Raw genomic sequence first — 25,085 nt, forward strand, 5'->3', positions numbered from 1 at the left:
TCACATTAAAACAAACATTTATTTTTTATATGTTATATGTCAAATTGGAGAAACGTTATTCAAAATTGCATCATAAAACAACAGTGTTATAAATGTTGAATTCCCACTTACTCACACGTTATGATTGGTGCTTGTGCAGTTCAACCTCATTCTTTGTGAATTTGAGTGCAAGTTATCTGAATTTTTAGTAATATATAAAACAGTGTCCATGTATCTGTTGGCTTGTCTGTCTCCATTGATGGGTGCTTGGTCTTAGAGCTCAGGGGTGTCCGTAGGTGCGAGAGGAGCCCGTTCTCGATCCATGCGCCTTGGAATCCTTTCTGTTGGGCTTTCATGGGCTGTGGATAAGAAAAAACTGAAGTCAATTACAGTAGCTTAAACAGGAATGATGTTGACTTTTGACACATTGATTTTATAGAAGAATTAGACTATCTTAGACAATTTAACATGTTTTAAAGGACAGTTTTTAAGAGGTATTTGCATGTTTATTTCTTATAAATCTGATATTGAATCTGCCCTATCTCTGTCTTTCACATGTTGACTAACCCAAAGCCAACCAATATAATCTTTCCTAAGCAACTCCAATTGTGCAGAAGGCATATTAAAGGAACAGTGACAAATAAGAAAAATAAGAAAGCAATAGTAGCGGAACATTGTCAAATTTGTACTACAGTTCAATGCCCCAATGGACTGGATTAACAGGGTTCAAAAATAGATAACGTTACAGAGAAATGCACTTTCCTTCCTCTGTAAACACCTCTGGGATTTTGCTCTAGTCTTTTGTCTTCTTGCAATTTTATGTCCTTTAGAATTTAATGTTTTGGATTCTGCCTTCTGTTTTATCCAGCTGCCTTTATTTTGAATCGCTTTTCTGTTCCTATGCACTCTCTTTGCTTACAGACCATAAATATCTATTTTTACATCTGGCCATTGGTCTTACCATGATTCCTATGTCCATGATCAATCAAAAAGCTCATTAGAATCTATCAGAAGTATATATGTCATGCAGCCGTCAGTGCTTTTCGAATAGTCAATTCACTAACTGCCATTCAGAGTTGACTTCCAACATGGTAGATGTTACAATATTAATGTACCACTTAGATGCCAAACGTATTAGCAGTAAAATAAAAAAAATGTGGATTAAAAGGCCCTTACTGGCCCTATCACTAATATGAAAAAGGGAGCAGTTACGAGAGCAAAACATTGAGCTCACCAGAACGTCTGTCACCCAGCTGCCCCTTATGTGCTTAGCGTGAGCACCAGCCTAACATAACTAGCTCCTAATAGTTATACTGACTAATCATGGCACTTGAGTTTAGAGATGTGTTACATATTGATCCACTCATGCAAGTAAGAATTTCACTAAACGCTGTATATGAGACAGTAATGGCCTTATAAGCTCTGTGATAAGTATAAACAAGCACAATAAGCATGAAGTCTTGGAAGAGATTAAAACAAGACTAGAAAGAAATCTCGCAAAACATACCATGCTTTTCAAACCAAATTTTCAATTTTGACTCCTTTTACTTCAGCTGTATCTCATGTCTCCTTTTTCTCTAAAGTTATTTCTCCTAAATTGATTCCTAAATTAAACATAAATAAGAATCTCTTTAAAGTCTTATGAGGGTCTGTGTACTTTTTGGTATGTGTACTTTTTGGTATTTGAAATTGCATTTTAGAAGCAAAAATGAAAAAACAAAAATGAAAGGAATTTACAGATTTTGATTTTTGATCAAAGAATAAAATTAGGGAAATAAGGTATTTTTTAATTCTGTGGTAACAAATAGCAGTCATAAACTTAAAATTACACATACTTTTCTCAATTTATTTGTGATTCAAATAATGAAAGTGTAATAGCTCAAAAACAACAAAACAGACGCATTTTCGTTGTCTGAAACCGGAGGTACTTCTTCTGCACGATTTTTGATGACACGTACGAACAGCCCTCCTCCTCACAACACATCGACCGACGGCCTTGAAGGTACACTGCATGGCATCAGCAGAGGATGGATCATTAGATAGATAGATAGATAGATAGATAGATAGATAGATAGATAGATAGATAGATAGATAGATAGATAGATAGATAGATAGATAGATAGATAGATAGATAGATAGATAGATAGATAGATAGATAGATAGATAGATTTATTAACCTCAAGGGGAAATTCACATACTCCAGCAGCACCTTACTGATACAAAAAAACAATATTAAATTAAAGATTGATAATAATGCAGGTAAAAACAGACAATAACTTTATATAATGTTAACGTTTACCCCCCCCGGGTGGAATTGAAAAGTCGCATAGTTTGGGGGAGGAACGATCTCCTCAATCTGTCAGTGGAGCAGGACAGTGACAGCAGTCTGTCGCTGAAGCTGCTCTTCTGTCTGGAGATGATCCTGTTCAGTGGATGCAGTGGATTTTCCATAATTGATAGGAGCCTGCTGAGCGCCCGTCTCTCTGCCACAGATGTCAAACTGTCCAGCTCCATGCCAACAATAGAGCTTGCCTTCCTCACCAGTTTGTCCAGGCGTGAGGCATCTTTCTTCTTAATGCTGCCTCCCCAGCAGACCACCGCGTAGAAGAGGGCGCTCGCCACAACCGTCTCACATTACGTTGTTTTTTCGGAACAGTAAAAGAGTGACACTCCGGGACGAGGACATAACTGCAGAAAAATGAGTCGCATCTTTCAGGTAAAAATACAAGCTTTGCAAACTTTGCTTCATTGATGTGGCAGTTCTTTTATGAATGTCATTGTTATTACTTACTGTGAAACTGATAAAATTTGGTGATTTCATTTACTAACACTAAGTCTGGCAATTTTTATAGTGCTAGCATTTTGAATGGTTGCTCATTGACTTTTACCGGCTACTATACAGTAAACATTTCGAGTATTAACAGTGCGCACAAATGTAACGCATGTTAGGAGAGCAACGTAATTTACAGAAAGTTTTCTTAACATGTGTTATACTTGTCAATGAGAATCCATTCACACATTTACACACATTCAAAATGCTAGCACTATAAAAATTGCCAGATTTAGTGTTAGTAAATGAAATCACCAAATGTTAGCTGCTTCACAGTAAGTAACAACATTAACGTTCATAAAAGAACTGCCACATCAATGAAGCCAAGTTTGCAAAGCTTGTATTTTTACCTGAAAGATGTGACTCAGTTTTTCTGCAGTTATGTCCTCGTCCCGGAGTGTCACTCTTTTACTGTTCCGAAAAACAACGCAATGGTCCATCCTCTGCTGATGCCATGCCGTGTAACTCAAGGCCGTCAGTCGATGTGTTGTGAGGAGGAGGGCTGTTCGTACGTGTCGTCAAAAATCGCGCAGAAGAAGAAGTACCTCCGGTTTCAGACAACGAAAATGCGTCAATTTTGGTTTTTTTGAGCTATAACACATTCATTATTTGAATCGCAAATAAATTGAGAAAAGTTGTGAAATTTTAAGTTTATGACTGCTATTTGTTACCACAGAATTAAAAAAATACCTTATTTTCCCTCATTTTATTCTTTGATCAAAAATCAAAACCTGAACATTCCTTTCATTTTCGTTTTTTCATTTTTGTTTCTAAAATGCAATTTCAAATACCAAAAAGTACACGGACCCATGAGCCATCAAAGATCAACCTTTGAGCAGTAAAACTTTCCTATGGGAGTTTGAATGTTCCCTTTTGTCTCCATTTATTTCTCTGAGGAGTTTCTTCCCACCTCTCAAAGACATGTAATTTAGGTTATTCTGTGATTCTAAATTGGCCGGGTGTGTGTAGTATGGTGGACTGTGTGTTTTCCATTCATCTACTTTGTTAATTCATATAAGGTATATGAACGTCTGTGGTCCATTTTATAAAGTCTTTCTCACTTGTTTCAGTGGTCAATTCATGAGGAGAATGAGGAGCAAGAGTTTTGTTGTGACTTTGTTGAGAGCTGTGACGTTGATGTATAGGAACAAGCATCTGTTTGTCATTTCAAAAAAAAAGAAAAATTCAGCCCCAGTAGGTGAAGATGAAGGCTGGTTATGTCATCAGCAAGGAGAAAACATACACATAATACAGATAAAAAGTAATCTCTACAAAACAAATAAAAAGAAAAAAATGACAAAACAGCATTAGTTACAGTCAAATCCTGACACGTGAAAACTTCACTCATGCATTGCTGGGGCTACAATTAATCGTTGTACTCCATAGACATGAAGCAGCACTCCTTATTCTATGTAGCATTGTGAGGGTGTGAAAATTATGTCAATAGCAGGATGGAGCGCCAGCACATCAGAGGGCACAATTACTGACACACAAATGGCATGTGAGAGGAAGCCGGAGTACTGGAAGAAAACCCACATGGATACAATGATAATGTGGAGGTGTGATACAGCTGCGTTAAGCACTGTATCATTTATATATACTTTAGTCATGAGTGAAACAGGAAAGTTTTCATTTGTGTATAGTTTTGCAAAACAGAAACGAAAATTAGTTTTGCAGGCAATTTCACAATTGCAAAATGAAACTTATTAAAAAGGTTTTTTTTTGGAAAGTTTTAAGGGATTTCTGGGGGTTGGTAAAAACAAGAAAAATTGTTTCCTAAAGCTCCTTTCATACCTTGTGTCCTTTTCTGCCAATGTGTAATGCATGCAACTTGCTGTACACCAGTAAAATCAATTCTGTTTATGCCATCAATGACATCTTCCTGGAGGAGTTTTTAAAAATGTGACATGTTGAAGATACATTAAAACCCACCATTGTACATAATATTATGCTTTCTCCACACAAAAATCTCACTACGCAGGAAACATCCTTACTATTGCTCAATAATCTATTTTTCCTGTTTCTTGATGTTTGCAGAAAAGTTTGAGGATATGCACTCTGCAAGCACAGAGGAACCAGTGTTGACAGAGCTGCATTTTTCCTTCCCAATCAGGCTATTTTTGATCGGCCTCCAGGAGAAAAAAGGGCTTTTGTGGGTTGGGTTTTTTGGGCTACTTCTTTTAAAATAATACAGTATTTTGGGCTATTTTTCAACTCTCCTCCTTTTTATCATTACTCTGTCTTTCATCCAACCAGCACCTCTTCCTCTGGAATTCTCACTTGTTTACGTACTTTAAAATCCGAGGAGCACTCAGTCCGCCATCGTGTGATGGTATATACCCATTCTATCACTCTCAAATGTCTCCTGCTGGCTGTGATGGTATGTACTTAATCCTTCACTCTCTATGCCGTCCCCCACTTTCCAGTGTGTCATTTTGTCTACGTCACGTATTGGCCTAATTTTTTCATAAAAACCTGCTATTTTTAAGCTGTTCGTATGCTATAAATTTTTTAGGAATCTGTCTCCCATGCTGGAACTTCAAGGGTCTTTACTGCCTGTAACACATATTTGGGATTGTGATCATAATTGGCAAAGTAAAGACTGCACTACTAGAACATGTCCGGCGGCTCAACAAATTCTCTAAATACTAAATGACAGTATGAAGATAGGACTTAAATACATTTCTTCTTGTATCCATGGGATGAATTTCATGAATACGAAATGCAGTTTCTTTGTCAAATTGTTTTATGAATTATAACATGGAGTTTCACTGGAAATTAATTTTCAGGTGAATCGTTTCGCTCACCACCAGCCATATTCAGAGTAGCATCAGCCCTGATTTAGACCTGTGGTTCCTGATATCTTTGCTTTAACTACAGAATATCCACAAGCAGTGTAATATATTTGTCAGGCTCATACAGGCTGGATGGTCTTCTTTCACCTGAATGTTTTTAATTTTATAATTTAAGTACACACTAAAAATGTGCATCTGATTTTCTGTTCTGTTTCATTTAATTCTTTCTCTCTTCTCTGCTTTTTAAAATTGCTGGCACTACTATGTCATCTATAAATATTTACCTTTATAGCTTGTTTGCAAATAAGTTGATTTTCAAATATTCAGGCAGCGTGACCTAGTAGATTGAAACTGTAAGACATCCACTTCCATCACTCAGGTCCTTTATTTTCTTTACACTCCAGTTATCAAATATATCAACAATGGTTCTGCACTGTGAGGTGCCCTGGGATGGTGTTCACTATTAGTATGTTGCTATATAAAATAATGATTGTTTCAGTCTGACTTGATGCCAGGACATCTGCAGACTCAAACCAAAGTCTCAAGATATGTTGGATTTCAGTTACTTATAATGCTTTTTTATTTTTTACAGATTTGATGGATTGATTGATTGATTGTTTGATTGATTGGATTTCAGTAACTTATAGTGCCTTCTCGGCATGTATTTCATTGTATTGTTGTGTTTATTTTATCCTTGTAACTTAAAATAGAAACATAACATCAGGTTGGTGATTGCTGTGGAATTTAAAACCAGGTGGAATGAAAGAAAAAGATCATTATTCTGAATGAAAATGAAATGAAAGCACGTTTCCTAAACATGGCAGCTCCATCCAGTTAACCAATTTAGTCCATTAATACATGACGGGGAATCGAGGCAGGAATAAGTCCTGGCCACAATGCTAGCCATTTGTAGTTGTTAACAAGTCTTGTAGTTTGATTTGGGAAACCACCATTCATGTAGGAAAAAGAAAATATAACCTCCCTTATTTTCAGTTAAAAGTGTTCAGTCTGGGAAAAAAGTGTTAGAAGGAAAATTGGCTTCTAAAACTATTGTGATTTAAATGTTAAAACAAAGTAAATTTAGAATGATGTAAACCTAAAACAGGACAGAATAAATGATCTATTCATTAGATTCAGAAAATGGATAAACATTCTCAAGCAAAAGGAATGGTTTAGCATGAAATACGGGAGCATAATGTCAAGATAAACGAAGAAATGAACTTGTAAGATAATGAAAAAGATGTGTAACCACTAGCTGGACACTGATGGAATGAAATTCCCAGGGAGGACTCCAGTAATGATATATGCAGATCGTACAGTAATTGTCTTGCATAACATATTCCTCCAGGAGGGAGAGCTGGCTAAAAGCAGCTTAGAGCTGACATCAGGCTCAAGGACGTTCGGGAGTGTAGCTCTACTTTTGGAGGAGATGCACAAATTTAATGACGGGGTCTGAATCTGCATTTCTGCCTTTAGAAATATCTCATCTTCTTTTAAATCATGGTGACTGAGGTCTTTGCTATTCATTATAACCAATAAACCTAAACAATTTTTATTGTATATAGAGTCTTTCTACAGCAAATACCATTCCAAGGCACATATATGGGTATACTTAGTGTATATAAACCTATGTAATTACACACAGGCTTATGAAGTGAGTTGCTCATGGTCAAAGATGGGAGCTGAACAAGTAGCCACATGGGTTCAAGTCCCCTGCCTTAGCTGCTAGACCACAGTGCCTGACATTTTTTTCTCAATTTCCTTTGTTAATGTATTGATTTGTTCTTCAGGCATTTGGACAAATGTAAAGAAATCAAGTAATTGATACCAAGTCTCCCTTAGGAATGCCACACACTACTTTATGATCCTGGATGTCAAGTCTTCTCCCAGCTATAAGGCTCAAAATGAGACCTTTTTGCTTTTAATTTTCCTGAGGTAAAGAAGACAGAAGTTTTGAGGTAAAGTAGTTATACTTCCTGATCATGGTCCTGAAAAGTGGCATTGTGTTGATCAGGATGTTCAAGAAAGAATTTACCTGTACTCTCTGCATGTGATAATATTGACCCTATCAAATGTTTGTATTGTTTAACTGACAATAATGAATTGTTCTGGAGGTGTCAGCTGGCAACCACCCAGTGACATTACAGACAGGCACGTGGGCTTTGCTATGTGGTCTCAGTAGGAAATTCAGTACCCAGTATAAAACTGTTATTTGTTAATGTATGTTTAGATGTTTTATTGTCACTTTTGTTGTCTTTGTATAATTATTTTTCATATTTTATGTTATGTCTGTGGATTTTAGTTAATTATGTACTGTGTCTTTAAGTTTACTTTATCTTCCTTGTCAGTGGAGCCTCAGGAGGCGCGGCCACCCTAACATGGCCACATCTGAGCACTTGCTCTGGCTATTTAGATCAAAGCTAGAGGGACGATCGGACATACATGGAATGAGGGAGATTTTAGGAATTAAAAATGGGCCAATAAGGTATACAGTGTGATAATTACATTTAGAATGAAAACAGGTCTGTGTGGGAGAATCTGAATTGGCCATTTCTATCACACACTCTGGTACAGCAGGTGGTGGTAATGAACCTACAAAGTGAGATGTAGACAGCCATAAACGCAATGAAGAAGAAGAAGAAAAAGAAGTGTTCGGTGCATGTTTGTTTTTGGTTTTTTTTATTAAGTTTTTGCTCCTTTACCTTTTTTTTTTAAAAGGTTATGCATTTAAAGTTGTTTATTATGGATTCCTTGTTAAGCAACTCATTTTTGTTTTTTTGAACCTTTTTTGGCATTTTTTTTATATTCCTTATATATAAAGATTCCTGATTCCTTGTTTAGTCGGTCTTTTCAACCAAAGGTTTTAATGCTTTTCTTTCTTTGAGAGGCAGTTTTGATATTTGGGCTACAGTATTTAAGTTTATTTTTGAAGCTTTCCACTCCTTTAGTCTTGTGTAGGCCAAAGTAGATTAGAAGTCAAGACCATTGAATGAGGCCTAATCCAGGCAGGCATAAGAGGTCTGGTGTGGCCTGTGAAGGCTGTTAGAAGCCTCACAACTTTTTTTCCCATGTATTCATCTACAATTCATGACACAATCGTAAGGGTAACAATTCTTCTGATCTTTTAGAGAAATACTAATCTTTGTTGGTTTTTGTTTGTTGTTTTTTGCACTTTTTTATTTTGTGCTTTAATTCTCTTGTTTGTTTTGTCTGTGGCACTATGGAGTTTTTAAGGGGTTTATTTAAAAGAGTTGGGTGTGAAGCAAGTTCTTATGAGCTCCATGGAAGGCTGCTGGGTAGCTGCCTTTTCATGTTCGCTTGTCAGAGCTTTTTAACTCCACATTCCCTTTTCTTTGTTCATCTGCCTGTCACTTCTCAAATGTTTGGTGACTCAGCAGCATAGTTTTGCATAATAGTACAGTGGAACCTCGGTTCACGAATGTCTCGGTACACATACAAATCAGTTTACGACCAAAAAGTTTGCCAAACTTTTGCCTCGATTCATGGCCACACACTCGGTATACGAACAAGCCAGTTTCCCTTTCGGTTTGTACATGTTCAGTCTCTCCCTGTGCATTCCCTGTGCAGCGAGCAAGAGAGAGAGAGCGCGACACACACATGAGAGAGAGACACACACACAGGCAGCGCGAGAGAGACACACACACACACATACACACACACACAGGCAGTGTGAGAGAGAGAGACACGCACACACAGGCAGCGCAAGAGAGAGCGCACACACACACAGTCAGCGCGAGAGAGACGCGCACACACACAGGCAGCGTGAGAGAGAGAGAGACACACACACACACACACACACACACAGGCAGCGTGAGAGAGAGAGAAGCGCACACACAGGCAGCGCAAGAGAGAGCGCGCATACACACACAGTCAATGAGAGAGAGACACGCACACACACAGGCAGCGCGAGAGAGAGAGATACGCACACACACAGGCAGCGTGTGAGAGAGAGACACGCACACACACAGGCAGCGCGAGAGAGAGAGACACGCACACACACAGGCAGCGTGAGAGAGAGAGAGACACGCACACACACAGGTAGCACGAGAGAGAGAGACATGCACACACACAGGTAGCACGAGAGAGAGACACGCACACACACAGGCAGCGCGAGAGAGAGACACGCATACACACAGGCAGCGTGAGAGAGAGACGCACACGCACAGGCAGCGTGAGAGAGAGAGACACGCACACACACAGGCACAAGAGCCGCGCACACACACAGGCATCGCGACAGACGCACACACAAGCAGCGTGAGAGAGAGCTGGACGCATAAGGTAGGAAGGCAGTTGAAGAATGCACTAGCTTGATTTTGTTTTCACTTTTATTTACACCGATCGGTTTGTAGCGTGCATTGTTGCAATGTTACTTTTCTTGGTGGTTTATTAAATTATGGATTTTTTCAAATGTTCATTTTTTTCCCTGTGCTTAAAACTCATTAAAAAAAAGTGTTTTTAGCCAGCGGTTGGTAGCGCTATAGCGCAAACTATTGCAGTGTTAGTTTTCTCTGTTGTTCAAGGTTTTCTCAGTGTTATTCAATGTTTTACATTTAGTTTACTACAGGGTGGCCCACGAAAAAGTAGCCCGCCTTCCTGCCAGAGTGGCGCGCCGAGTGAATCCTTCCCCATAGCACCTTGTCAACCCAACCCTTCCACCGAGTTTATTGGGGGACGCCTGGTTCCATCTGTCAGGGTATGTGAACTCGCAGAATAGCAGATATTGGTCAGTAGTCAACCCGCATGCGATTCATCAGGAACCTCTTCACGATCAGAAAGTCGGCGTCTGGTGTGCTGTGTCTGGAACTCGGATTGTGGGTCCCATATTTTTTGAGACAACAGTGAACACGAACGTGTACATGAGAATTTTTGAGGAATTTTACGGATAGTTGACGCTGGAAGTACGCGAGTACGCCTTCTTCCAACAGGACGGCGCGACTTGTCACATGTCACACGTGTCACTGGCACGAATTCGGGAGGCATTTACAGAAGACAGGATTGTCACCAAAGGATTGTGGCCACCGAGATCGCCGGACTTAACAACATGTGACTTTTATCTGTGGGGCAATTTGAAGGGAAAAGTGTACACTAATAACCTGAGAACTTTACAGCAGTTGAAAGACAATATTCGTAATGCAATTCATAGCATTGGTGCCCCAGAGTTGCGTCGCGTATATGACAACATGTTAAGGCGCGCCCAAAACTGCATTGACGCACAAGGGGATCATTTCCAGCACTTTCTGTAAAGAGAGAGTAAAGATTTTGGCATTTCAAGTTCTTTCTTTCTTTATGGAAGGCCGCCAGTAATACTATAGTAACGCGGGCTACTTTTTCGTGGGCCACCCTGGTATTACACTGTGCATTCTATGATTTAATTAATTATATTTGTGCTTAAAAACTTAAAAAATATATATATTTACATACAGTTCATATGGTCTGGAATGGATTAATTGTATTTACATACAATCCTATGGGGGAAATTGCTTCGGTTCACGACCAAATCGGTTTACGACCAGAGTTTTGGAACGAATTATGGTCGTGAACCGAGGTTCCGCTGTACATTGTATTGTTGTGTACTTGCTGATTGAAACAACAGACAGCCAAAGCTTAAGTCAGCAGCATTGTACACAAGACAAGAACCGCAGAGGATGGGAAATCAGTCCATTGCAGTTCTCACTTAAGCAAACATTCATACTTACTGTATATTGGCTCATTTTATAATTTAATTTGAAAAGTTTTGCTTGCAACCAAATTTATAAAATACTTAAATTCATTCAAGGTAAGACACATGACAGTCACAGGCTGAGCGTATTTGGCATGGCTGACACTTTTTGTGTAAAGGAATTATGGAAAACAAACAGCAACCAATTTAACATAATGAAATTGTCACTACTGTGTCAGTTAAATTAGCAAAACGAGTAGCTTCTTTAATGTCACTGATAACTGTCTGTTTTTTCAAAGGCGGGAGTGTTGTGCTGTGAAATTTTGCATATAAGTCGATAAATATCTTGTATGTCTTTTTTGGTAACTTATAACACTAATGCCTATCATTGATAAGAACAGCAATGGTTAGATGGTTAAGAACCCCTTCCCCCTTTTAGGACTGAGTCTCTTTGTCATTTTTATGACAGGGTTGGGGGAAGTGCCTCAAACAAATTTGGCCAATGTTTCTAGGACTCTGTCAATCAACCCCCACAGGAAAGCCAGACTGCCTAACTCACAAGCTTCACCTTAACATATAGTTTTGGGGGCAGGTGTGAAAATGTTCTCTGCCCTATTGGTCTGAAAAATGGCTGTTTGGAATTGGCTTGTATCAGAAGCCTTTAATTACCATGACGCCCTATTGGCTGTAAGGGATGGACAGAAAACCTATAAATTTGATTGCTTTACCTCACTCTCTCGCTCTCTGACCAACTAATGAAAGACCATCTCAGACACCATGAACTGAAAAAGGACAACACAATGAAGAGTACAGCTCGGCAGCCATATTGAGACAGACATGTGGCCTGTTCTGAAGAAAGCTGACCACAAAATGATGCCTTAACTAGAGACATTTTAAGTAACTAACAAGTCTTTGTGCCGCCTGAAACTACACATCACTATTTATCAGGCTGTATGGTTACCAATATTCAAATGTACTTTGCATATTGTTATTATTTATAAATATTATCAATAATACATTATTTAAAGAGTAACTTAACTCCTGCTTGTCTTTTACTACACCTAATTGCCTGAGGTTATAGGTGTAGAAGGGAAGGTGGGGAAAAGTTATATGGGACAATACCTTCTAAACACTGGTAAGTCTCAGAGATTTGAGGCATTCTGAGAAAGGCTACATATTAATAATACAAAAGGGGAAAGTAGAGTAAAATATTACTCTACCAAGACAAAACAGGGAGTAAGATTAAATCCATTCTTACCAGATGTTCATTGTGTGGGGGGTTATTTATTTATGATATGACAGAAAACAATTAATCAATAACAATATCTGTCAGCCAAAACAATGATTGGAGGGATGAAACAGAGAAATTTATATTATTGTAAAGTGGTTATGAATATACACAAATGAAATACCCAGCATCTGAGGACAAAGATTCCCTTGAGCATGGGTGGGACTCTATACACATAAAATGTATTATTATTATTACTATTACTATTATTAATATTATTATTATTATTATTATTATTATATGTCAAATGACTTCATGTACAAATGTATGTGCATTTATTTGAGATGCAAGCACTTCTTGATCATTTGGCAACAGAAGCCATCAATACTGTGCTTATATTGCAGTGATTAATTAGTTTTGGGGACAGAACACAAGTCACAGATAATCAAATAGCTACTCTGTCATGTAAAGAAGACAGAAGTTTCAGGGTAAAGCAGTTGGTTAGGTTAAAATTAACAAAAGATTTTAAGGTAATCATAGCACAAGATAGTGTCAACATGTTCCATGTTGAACAGCATGTGCATATAAAACTTTCACTGTACTCTGCACATGTGACAATAATGACAATATAAATATATAAAATTACTAACTCTAAAGGGAAAAAAAATCAGGGCTGCAGAAAGGTTACAACCTTGAAGGTCATTGGCTTGAGATCTTCTTCAGCTGTTGCCGCGCTCTCTACATACAACTGCGGCAAGCGTTCAGGACATATTTAGAATGGCTAAAGGGATTAAGTTATGGCACTTCCTTTAATTCATTACACCACATGCTTACTTCTCGTAAAAAAGAGACGGCACTTCAAATAAACATGATATGTTATATTGCTGGTCTATGGCAATCTGCGTTTCAGTGCTTTTAATCTAGAATGTAACCAAGTTTTTTAAACCAAATTCTTTGGTAGCAGCTCTACTTAACATACAGCTTTTTTGTATCTACCATAATTCTTATGCTGACAGAAAGAACAGTTTTTCTAATCTGTCTTGGGACCCATTGTGTGCGGCATTTCACTGTAATCCACACACATTGAGCATTTTGAAGTTTACCACTCTTTAAGTACTGTACATATATTTACTTTGACAGCATGTTTGCATCGATTCAGATGTTTTCAACCTGGCAAAACAGATCTTGTCAGGCTTTTTTGTGGCTATGTATTTCAGCTGGTACAGTTACACTTTAACTTCTTCCATAAAGGTTAATTCACATTTAGTCTTGTTTTCCTACAAGCCTTAATTTTTTAAGGCTACAGTCCCTATCCAAAACAAAACTGATCAGTCTTCATGTGTATTATACATTTATTTGGCTGATAAGTTTCCCTACAAAATCTTCTTTGTGTGAATAATGAGCAGCAGGTCAACAGGTACATTTTGTTTTTCCATTTTCAAATATTTGTGTACAGGTTTAATCATGCTGTCTGCAAATATTGATAGTACTTTAAAATCTAACTTGTCTATTTAGCATTGCCTCATTATTGAGGACACGTTTCTGTGTGAACAACACTGGAGCACCATAAGGAACAAACCTGTCTTCTTCTTTTTTCACTCTGTACACCTCAACCTATAAATATAACACCAGATCATGTCACTTGCAGAAATTCTCAGGTGATTTTTGAATTTATATGCACTTATAGGGTGAATTGATAAAGGGGATGAGACAGAGTATAGGAATCAGGTGGAAACGTTTACTCCTTGGTGTGAAAAGAATTTTCCACTATTTAATATCAGCAAAACCAAGCAACTGGTTATTGACTTTCACCATGCCTAAGAGGCTCTGCATCCAGTCTCTACTCAAGGAGTGGATGTACAGATGGTCCACTCCTACAAGTATTGTGGGTCCATAACAATGACAGGTTGACTGGTCTCGTAATGCAGAGGTGTTATTAAAGAAAAGGCAGAGCAGGCCCTTCTTCCCTAGGAGACTGCATTCCTTTAATGTGGGTAGTGACATTCTTCACTTCTTCTATAGCACGTTGTGGTTTGCTGCACTAGTAACATCACTTCAAGAGAGGCCCACAGAATCAACAAGCTAATTAATAGAGCAGGCTTAGGTATAGGACACAATCTGGACATATCTGTTGTGGTGTGTGGCCGGCTAAATATTCCGGCCCTCACCCCCAGACCGCATGGTGGAGCTCTCTCAACAGTGTGGATGTTCCCCGAATTCCAGCAGGGCCTCATGGACTATGTAGTTTATATGCACAGCCCTGCTGGATACCTTGGGGACCACCAGGAGTCACTGTGGGGAGGCTGCCGGACTCTTACTTGCCCTATAACCCGGAGGTGTGTCATGATCACATGACAAGAGGCAACGACGTGCTTCCGGGATGAAGAAAGGAGCTTTTTATCCGACCCGGAAGTGTTCATGATCACATGGACAGAAGGGAGAAACACTTCCGGGTCAGGGACTATATAAAGGACTCTGGGAAACCAGTACACTGAGCTGAGCTGGGAGGAAGGGTGGCTAAGTGTCTGGGAGTGTGGAGGATTGATTATTGTATTGTTTATTGGTTAGTTATATGAGTATTGTGGAGTGGAGGGTGCTTTGTGCACTGTACATTGTCCAAATAAATATTACTATTGGACTTTTACCTGGTGTCTGGAGTGGTCGAAGGGTTCAAGAGGACGACAGTGACCTTAATCTGCGACACTGTCTATATCAGACCCCTCTGGAGGTCGAAGCAAAGGAGAGTAATAAAACAAAACTGAGTACCGTTATAAACAATCCTGCACATCCTTTCTCTGAACACAAACATTGAGGACTTTCAGAAAACAAATTATTCCTCAGCACTGTGTCAAGAAACTCCTTTATACTAACAGCAATACTCCTGAAAAATGCCTGACTGTGACTGTGACCATCAAGTCCGAAGTATTTCTTTTTAGTTATTTTAGAGTGTGTTTAGATATATTTATTTATCTATTTATTTATGTATTTAATTATTTGAAGAGCTTCTGTAAAGAGCCAAATTTCTCCCAACACAAACAAAGTTCCAAATAATCTAATCTAATCTAATCTAATCTAATCTAATCTAATCTAATCTAATCTAATCTAATATAATGCGAGGTGGGACCCAAAAATAACCGGAATTTTGTTTTGTTAGGTTGGTACTTGTAGTATGTGGTTGGGCCGCTAGGGCGATCTAGTTACACTCCTCACAAGTCAGTCTGCCAAGTGCCATCAGTCTGGAAGGTTGTGCTTGTGTTCAGTGAATTTTTTTTGTAAAAGTAGGTTGCGCAACAGTGTGAGAAGGAAACGCCCTGATTTGTGGGAGTCGGGCGATTGGTTCTTTCATCATGACAACACTCCATCTCACACTGCTCTCAGCATTCGCCAATTTTTGGCAAGAAACGGTATGATAACCCTGAACCACCCACCCTACTCACCGGATTTAGCTCCGTGTGATTTCTTTTTGTTTCCTTGGATGAAAAAAGACTTGAAAGGAAGGCGTTTTGCTGACGTCGAAGAGGTAAAACAAGAAACGACCAGAGCATTAATGGGCATTACTTCAGACGAATTTAAAAAATGTTTCGAACAATGGAACAAATGGTTAGATAAGTGTATTTCCGCCAATGGAGAGTACTTTGAAGGAGACTAATTGTAGTTTGTACAGAAAATTAAATTAAACATGTTTTAAAAATATTTCCGGTTATTTTTGGGTCCCCCCTCGTATAATATAACTAGCCGACGCCCGCCGTAGCATACGGCGGTGTAAGAATAGGAACGGAAAACGGTAAGAAAGGAATTCAGAAATCAAGAAGAAATAAATACTTCTTGAAAGACGCAGTATGCATGTAGAATTTCTGGCCAAGCAGGATTACATGTGAAAGTGATAAATAAATCAGGCTTACCGAATTCACGTACTATGGCCATGGCATCCTGATAGTTTTGTTGCATGTATCTTGGACTTCCTGGAAATGTGGACGGTAATATGATCATTTTGTCTACACGTATGTTGTTATTTTCAGCGTTTGCTTGCAGTGCGTCTGATAGTCCTTTGTATTGTTCCACACGCAGATCTTGTTGATGTAATCTGAGATAGTTGAGATGCGCTCCCTCTGTTTTAACATACGCATCTACGACGTATTGTTGGAATAGTTTGCCGCTGGAGTGCAAAATAATAATAATAATAATTCATTACATTTATATAGCGCTTTTCTCAGTACTAAATGTATTCCTCATTACTAATCTGCATGCGTAAAATTGGCATTGAGTAAGCCTTATTCACTTGGTGGTTCTTTTATCGGGAACATGTTGTAAATCTTTGTGCCAGCCAATGTCTTCATAAGGGAATAGAAGTGGGTAAACCATAGGATCGCAATTCATATTGAGCATGGAAATCTGTTTACAGGAGTTGCCTATGGGATAGATGCAAATGTCCCTTTCGGCAAGCTGTTTGCCATCTTCTCCGACTAAAATTGCTGCAACACCGGTGTGACATGTAGTGGCATTGTATCGTCGTAAATCCTGCCTAGGGGTTTCCTTGACAACCATTTGTACAAATGCTGTTGGATTGGACTGAGCGATTTCATGCATGTGTTTTTATGATTTAGCGAAGGGGTTGATGGTTCTGAGCATGGAATCTAGCTGGAGAAGTACATTTCGCTGCATACAGAGTTTGCTTTATTTTGTAATTGTACTTAAGTAGCTTGTGCTGTGTCAAAAACATACAACTGTCCATATCCTGGAGAGATAGAAGTGTTAGCGTATAGTGGAGAGATCTGGTGATAAATTTGCCCGTGTATTTTAAAACAGTATGGTCTGTGGCCAGGAGGCTGAGTTATCTGTGCACCCATGGAAGCAAACGCTAGAGAAGAGTTGTATTCTCGAATATGTTCACGATAATTTTTAGCTTCTGATGTTTGCTGTGTAAGAAGCTGTTGTAAAGAAACAGGTGACTCCTGCAAAGGTGGTAAAGCTACTTTACCGTTGTGGCAGAACCTCGAGTACTTGTTGGATGTATTATGCACAGCAGGCCAGTATAGTGCATGACATGGAAGAGGACGAATAGGAATCGAGAAATGCCGTCGGCTGCGTGTGGGCGGGACCGGTTTTGAAGTGGAAGCAGGACTAACCAGAAGAGAAATATATATAAGAGATATAAATCTAAATTGGAAGTGTTTCCTTCAGTAAATTTTTTGGAAAAAATAGTATATATTATTAGTTAAATTTAAGTTAATAAAAATAAAAATACTGAAAATTGGCCACTTTCACAAATTACACTTTCATGGAGCACATGCCACATTTAAGGGGTATCATCAGTATGATGTTGGCTCATTGTTAGGTGACACAGCTTGAAACCAGGTTCAGAAAATGGCCAGAAGTCCTATCTATCTATCTATCTATCTATCTATCTATCTATCTATCTATCTATCTATCTATCTATCTATCTATCTATCTATCTATCTATCTATCTATCTATCTATCTATCTATCTATCTATCTATCTATCTATCTATCTATCTATCCTTTCCACATGTGTAAGGAACCAGTAGACAGGCTTTAGAAGTGACTTGAGTTAAATAGAGCCTTTCCTGCATGTTACTTCATTGATTTTAGACGAGTACTTCAGGACTGTCAGCACTATAATTTTTGTTATGAAGTGTTTTTCCAAATGGCTTGCATGTTGTCTTGTTCATCTTATTACTAGGAAAAGATTAAAAAGGTAAATTAAGAAAATAATGTTGATTTTTGACTTGACATTTGATTAGATGCTTGATATAGATAGTGTAAGAACAAAGGATTCATTGGAGCCCTGGAATTTGAATCAATGAACAACACTTAATTTCATGAATAAGGTACCCAGAACTGCTTTAGACACTAAACTAACAGTGTGGAGGAGTACAGAAATACGGGCATAAGCCTAGAAACAAGAGATGCTTCTTATCAGAGACGAGATTACAGGCAGAAGTGGACATGTGCTATGCCATATAATTTCCTTCTGGGATAATAAAGCCTACCTAACCTAATTTACAGTAAAGTATGGTGAATGATCACTGATCACCACTGAGCTGCACCTGATAGTTATATGTAGTAAATGCCACATAAAATAAAACTAAAATGTTAACTTGTTCAATTGGAGTACAATGTGTTACCAGCTTGAGGACTGCAGCTTTTAAATTAGTGCACTGATTAGGTTTTTTTTTATAAAGACTGTGATACAAACAGATAAGTGATCAGATCAGATAAGCGATATACAGAGAATACACTGAATTTCAAGAGTTGCTCTGAAATACAACAAGGTTGAGCAAAAATACATCAGTCGGGATATTAGTGACTGAATCTTTATCTCTAAAAATAACAGAGTGGGTGTCAAATCTTCTTTTTTTTAAGACTAGTTTCCATGCTAGTTAAGGGAATGTGGAGCATTCAGTAATCAAAATATCTGATAGATATATAGTGAACTGGCCCATAATGCATTTACTTCTGTGTTATGTTAATGACTTTCAGACTGTCTAATTATGCAATGATAAAGTAACTTCCTGAGGCACAGCATTATCTACAAAGCCCTATTAGTACTAAAGCAAGCACAGAAGCGAGTTTAGTATCGGGTTAGTGAAGGAACAGCAGTGCGTTTCATTGTTTGAGTCGTTGTTGAGTAGACGTTGTGTTTACTTACATATCGCTCAAGAAAAGGCCAGTGTGTTAGCTCCTAAGCACATTCTCTATTTCAAATACTCTCTTTCATTCCCATATTCCATAAATGATCCTGTCATATCAGCAAAGTCCTCGACAATCAGACTGGAAGAATCCTCACCAGGCAGTTCTGTATCTGTTGACCAGTGGTCCCTGGGTGCATGGCTAGAAAATGGGATGGAAGGAGCTGTCTTTCGGGGGGAAGGTAGTGGTGAAGTCCTCTGTTCAACTGGCCCAAAAGTGTCCCCCAGCTCTTGGTTCCTGTCTTTTTCGCTGTCAGCCTCGCTGGAGGAGGGTCCAAGCACGTGGTACAAGCTGGGCAGGCGGATGTCGAAGCGGATACCACTCTTGGCAAACAGTTTATCATTGAGGGAATATAATTTATCAGTGATGTCATTTCCCAGCATCACTGAGAAGAGACGGGCAATGTAACGTTCTTTGGAAAGTAACATATAAAGCTTCCTCCTCCTCCAGGTGATATAGCGGCACTCAGTTTCTGCTGTCAGGGTCACCTGTAGACAAAGAATTGGACTATTTATTGACAGATAAGCTATCCTAATGGAAATAACAAAGAATGAAGGAACATCCAAAGCACTGGCACAAATTATCCACATTTCTCATGCACTTACGAAATTCAATTAAAATTTGTAATATGGGGCTAAAATGAAGGATTTACTGATTTTGTGAAATTTGCATAAAAAGATGCAAGTTACAAATAGGGATAAGAAATGTAATATAATAAATAAAACACACAGTCTCTTTGCATCCTTATATAAATTTGCAACCCTGAAGAAATCAGGATTTTTTTTATATTGTAATGCTGCATCCCTGAAAGATTAGTATGGAAAAAAATGTGAGGTGTTACAAAAGTGTCTTATCTATAAGAATTAGTAACTGCCGGTTGTGCTGTGTTTAACAAACCACACTTAAATTATTAAGGCCATTAGCCCATCCTCTCTAAAGTGATTCTGCATGTTGCAGTTTTTCCACATTGTGATCATATAATCTTACTTTTTCCAGGACTCATCATGAGGTACAAAAATAGGTAATTTATCAAGCTGGGCTCAATAATATTCCTTTAATCCAATAATCTTTTGTTGCTTTTAAAGTGTTTAGTATATTGCTTCACTTCTTGAAGCAGAATAACTTCAAGCTTTATTAGAGTTCCAAGATAAAGCTTGTGAACAGTTTGGAATTACCTGGATTCCTGTACTAATTACTTGCAAAAGTGTGATGTGATCTTCAGTTAAGTCATAAGTATAGATAAACACAATCCGATCAAACTAATAACACAAACATTTGTACTTTTTCTCATCAATACTGTACACATTGTTTACAAAACCACTGTCCAGTCTGAAGAAAACATGTGAACTCTTGTACTTGTATTTAGTAAATGGTAGAACCTCCTTTAGCAGCAACAAGCTCCACCAAACATCTCCTGTCGCTACTTATCATCACTTGGAGTTAACTGTAACAGAAGCTGAGTAATGCGATGCAATAAGGCAATGAATGACTCAGGATTCTTTTTCACCTCCATCAACTGCAGTATGTATGCTGTGCTTTTACTCTGATTCTTACAGGACATCCACTCCTAGTGGAGGTATCAGCAGTGCTGAGTGTCCTCCATTCATAGACACTTTCTCTTAATGTGGCTTGATGAACACCCAAGTCTTTACAAATATGTTTCCCTCTTTTTCCAGTTGCAAACGTATAATTACACTGTTCAAAAAATTAAGGGAAAACAGTCTAAAACCAAGTCAGTTAAGCTCCAGGAATATTGATGCTTCTGGTTAGGAAGCAAAAGTGATTGTGAATCAACTTTACCTGCTTTGGTGCAAATAAAAGTGACAACAGGTGCACTGGAGAGGCAACAGCAAGAAAATCTGGTAAAAGGGAATGGTTTTTCAGGTGGTGGCCACATACAATTGTTCTCTCCTTATCCTTTCTGACTGATTCTAGGTTTGTTTTCTGTTAGTGTCCTTATCACTAAGTCAGTACCTGCATTAGATTTAGGTTGCACACATAGTCCACCTCCTCCAGGATGGCACATCCATACATGATGTTACAAGAAGATTTCAAGAGCATGGAGGAGATACCACAAGATGGACCATTGAACAAGGAGAGCGGGACGGGGCCATAAAAGGGCATCAACCCAGCCGCAGGACTGGTAATTGCTCCTTTGTGTGAGGTGAAACCGGAGGAGCACTGCCAGAGCCCTACAAAATAACCTTCAGATGGCTAGTGGTGTGTGTGTTTCTAACCAAACTGTCAGAAACAGACTCCATGAGGGTGGCATGAGGGCCAAACATCCTCTAGTGGGAGCTGTGCACACAGCCCATCACCATGCAGCTCGATTGGCATTCACCAGAGAGCACACAATTGGCAGCTCCGCTATTGGCTCTCCATTTTCTTCACAGATGAAAGCAGGTTCACACTGTGCACATGTGACAGACATGAAAGAGTCTGGAGATGCTGAGGTGAATGATATGCAGCCTGCAATATCACCCAGCATGACCAGTTTGGTGGTGGGCCAGTGATGGTCTGGTGAGGCATATCCTTGGAGGATCGCACAAACCTCCACATGCTAGGCAATGGTAACTTAGTTATCAGGATGAAATCCTCAAAGCAATTGGTGAAGTGGACCCTGGGATCTTCTTGGTTGGTGCAGGACAATGCCTGGCCTCATGTGCCCAGAGTGTGTAGGCAGTTCCTGGATGGTGAAGGCATTGAGGCCATTGCCTAGCCTGCATGTTCCCCAGAACTGAATCCAATTGTGAACTTCTGGGACGTTATGTATTGGCACATCTGATGCTACCAAGTAGCACTACAGACTGTCGAGGAGCTCACTGATGACCTGATACAGGTTGGGGAGAAGATCCCCCAGGACACCATGTGCCATATCATGAGGAGCATGCCCAGACATCGTTGGAAGCACATACAGGCGCAAACTACTGAGTCACATTATAAGTTGCCGTGTTGAAATTCACGCAAGTTAGACCAGCCTATAACTTCAATTTTTGACTTTGATGTTCGGTGTGATATTGAATCCAGACCTCAATGTGTTGGTGATTTTGGTTTCCATTGAGTGCTGTTGCATCATTTTGCTCTCAACAAAATACACAGTATTACTCAGTAAAGAGTTTTTGTTCATATGAGATCCAATGTGTTATTTAAGTGTTCCCTTAATTTTTTTGAGCAGTATCTTTTTATAAGGTCCTCTGATATTTCTTTTAGTTTGGGATATAGTCCATATAAACAGATCATTCTTGAGTAAAGCAGACTCTGTCAGTAGCCAAACTTCATATGATGTGATGAGTGAAATGCTTCACGTAAAATATAATTTTGCCACAAATCTTTTTTGTGCAAAACTCAATTTGCATCTGATTTCAGTGTTTTGTGTCTCAAAACATTTGTATCAGTGCCACAAGAAGAAAGTGTTTGCTTTCTTTCTGAAATCAGTTTCTTGCATTAATTTTGCATGCATCTGCTTGTAATTTAGTATCTAAGTAAAGATCTCTAGTGAAAAAAAAAAAAACACCAGACTCACTTTCTGTCAAATGTACACATTTTCTTGTCAATTATGGTGACAACCTAACGATTTCAATCCTAAAGATGCATCGCAGACAGAAATGAACTCGAAGCTACATGACGTTTGGGGCACGTGAGCCCTCAACTGTAGGAATCAAAAAACAGGAAAGGGTAATTGTTCAGTAACACTAATGAGCACGACGGGATATTTTAGTGTGTCTTCTTGTGAAAAAATGTGCAGCAAAACACATTTAAAATAACAACTCCTCAGTGTTGTGAATAAGGAGCATACTGTAAATAAAATTGATTTTATTGGTGTGTAGGCAATTACCTGCTGTACACAGCTGTGGAAAAAATAACAGGTAAACATGGGAGTTCCAACAAGCAACCTTTTTAGTTATTTTTGCATTTTGAAATAGAGAAATCATCAGTGAAATTAATTTTTAGATCAGTTTCACCAGACTGTATTCAAATTAAAACTTTCCTGTTTTGCTTATCACTATTTGTGCAGGGAACCTTGAACTTACACCTCCAACGTGGTCTCATTGATTTAAACTCCTGAATACATTTATCTAGTCTCAAAAAATCAGTATGTCTAATATAAATATTCAAATAGTACTTACTGCCTTTGTGAGTCAGTTATTTCAGCTTTTGAAATGAATCAATTTGAATCTCACTTAACTTGGTACCAAGTTAAATATTCCCATAATATTTTATTGTGTTAAAAATCAAATTGTAATGCATTTACTTTGAATCTTTTGGTATTGATCACCGCAAGGACTCTATATTGTGAAAGTGAAAGCAAACTTCTACAGATCCATGTAATTTAGTTTGGAACAACTTTTATGATGGCATAAAACATTGATAATTAAGATACTTGAAATGTAGGCAACTACTTTGCTGCATCTGTAACCTCTCAGTCAGAGGAAAATATTCTTTAGCTTAGTGATGTTGAAGGCACTGTTACTGATTTGAGCAGCCAGAGTTCAACAAGGGCTTCCCAAAAAGTCCTTGGAAAGTCAATTGTGTTGGCCGCTCTAATAAAAAGGACATTTGTATTCTTTCAAAGACTAAAATAGGCTAGACTACTTTCTGGCAGGCTATTCTTGCAAGCACCCATTGGAGCTGTTGGAGTGTGTTCAGCAACTTAATATTATATAAACATTGGTACATGATATTAAATAAACAGAAATACATGCTGACTGTAGTTTTTGTTATTCTCTCCCCATTGTCAACTGCCCATAGCTCAATAATTAATTAATGGACAGATACCAATGGGCTACGTTTATTCATTCTGTTTTAAACTACTTTCTTTTCCTGCCTGTTTAAACAAATCTACATCCTTATGTGTAAAAATTAGTAGTCTCTAAAATTTGTGTTTGCATTTTACTTTAGAACTTGTAAAAGCACTCTGTGCCTGCACTCAGTGAAGAACACCATCAACAATGAACTGAACTAAAATATTTACTCTCAGAGAACAAAATATTCAGATACCATTTGTATTCATAAGAGACTTTTACCTGAAATTTTCCCTCTTCAGTGGGTCGTAGTGATTCCCATTCAGGTGAATCGAGGAATTGGTATGGAAAAATATAATGGAGAAACTGGCCTTCCAGGGATACCCGCACCCTAAAGGAGACAGTAAGAATATAAGTACAAATATGTGCCTGTTCTTTCATTTTTGTTAATATTACAATCAAAACTGTAGCGAGGCAGGCAATTTCACTTGCATTGTTCTCAGGTAGTGGTTAAGGCTCCATGCCAAGCTCTCGTTCCACATGCTGTTTGCCACTATCACCTCCCAGCTGTCTTTACTGCCCAGCGTACACACAGAAGATGAAATCCAAATGAAGCACCAACTTCTTTAGTGCTATGGCATTGTACTTTATTCACCTCTGTAACAGCCATTTAGTCATATATTCAATATTTAGTTTTTTTTCATTTTTTGCCCACATTTTTGGATATACCTGTACTGAGATTGAAGATATTTCAAGATTGCCTTCTAGTGCTTTGATCTCCAACCTGTTCTTGGCTACTATTTAAATATATATTTTTGTTTTCACCAGGCTGTCATGGCTCCTTGTCTTTGTACTCATCAATGTCTACATTGTGCCAGCCAATTTCAGAAGGTCACACCAGTCAGTGTGTGCCTATCACCCATAAGCACTCCATCTTATACAGGCATACTGTCCTGCACCCAAACAGTAATCTCTCCTATATGACCATCCATATCTGAGGTACTTACTTACTTACTTATTCTTGGTCCAATAAAGAATCTGTTGCTGGAAGCCGTCTTTCCTAAACATCAGAGATAAACTATATAGGGTAGAAGCCTTTTCCAGTTCAATAAAAGAATACA

General features: G+C 38.5%; 1 protein-coding gene across 2 annotated transcripts in view; it reads right to left on the minus strand.

The window, feature by feature from the left end:
- The window catches only part of popdc2 (popeye domain containing 2), a 38,393-nt gene continuing 13,308 nt past the window's right edge, over positions 1–25,085 (minus strand). The window contains exons 2-4 of one of the 2 annotated variants that reach the window (XM_028800762.2): positions 24,247–24,355; positions 19,182–19,710; positions 1–338 (exon numbers count right to left, since the gene is read on the minus strand). In XM_028800762.2, coding sequence (XP_028656595.1) covers positions 19,228–19,710; positions 24,247–24,355 — 592 coding nt within the window. In that variant the 3' untranslated portion in view covers positions 1–338; positions 19,182–19,227. The remainder of the gene's footprint in view (positions 339–19,181; positions 19,711–24,246; positions 24,356–25,085) is intronic. The other variant, XM_028800763.2, reaches the window with a different exon arrangement.

This window comes from Erpetoichthys calabaricus, chromosome 4 (genome assembly GCF_900747795.2).
Source record: "Erpetoichthys calabaricus chromosome 4, fErpCal1.3, whole genome shotgun sequence".
NCBI classification, from domain to species: domain Eukaryota; kingdom Metazoa; phylum Chordata; class Cladistia; order Polypteriformes; family Polypteridae; genus Erpetoichthys; species Erpetoichthys calabaricus.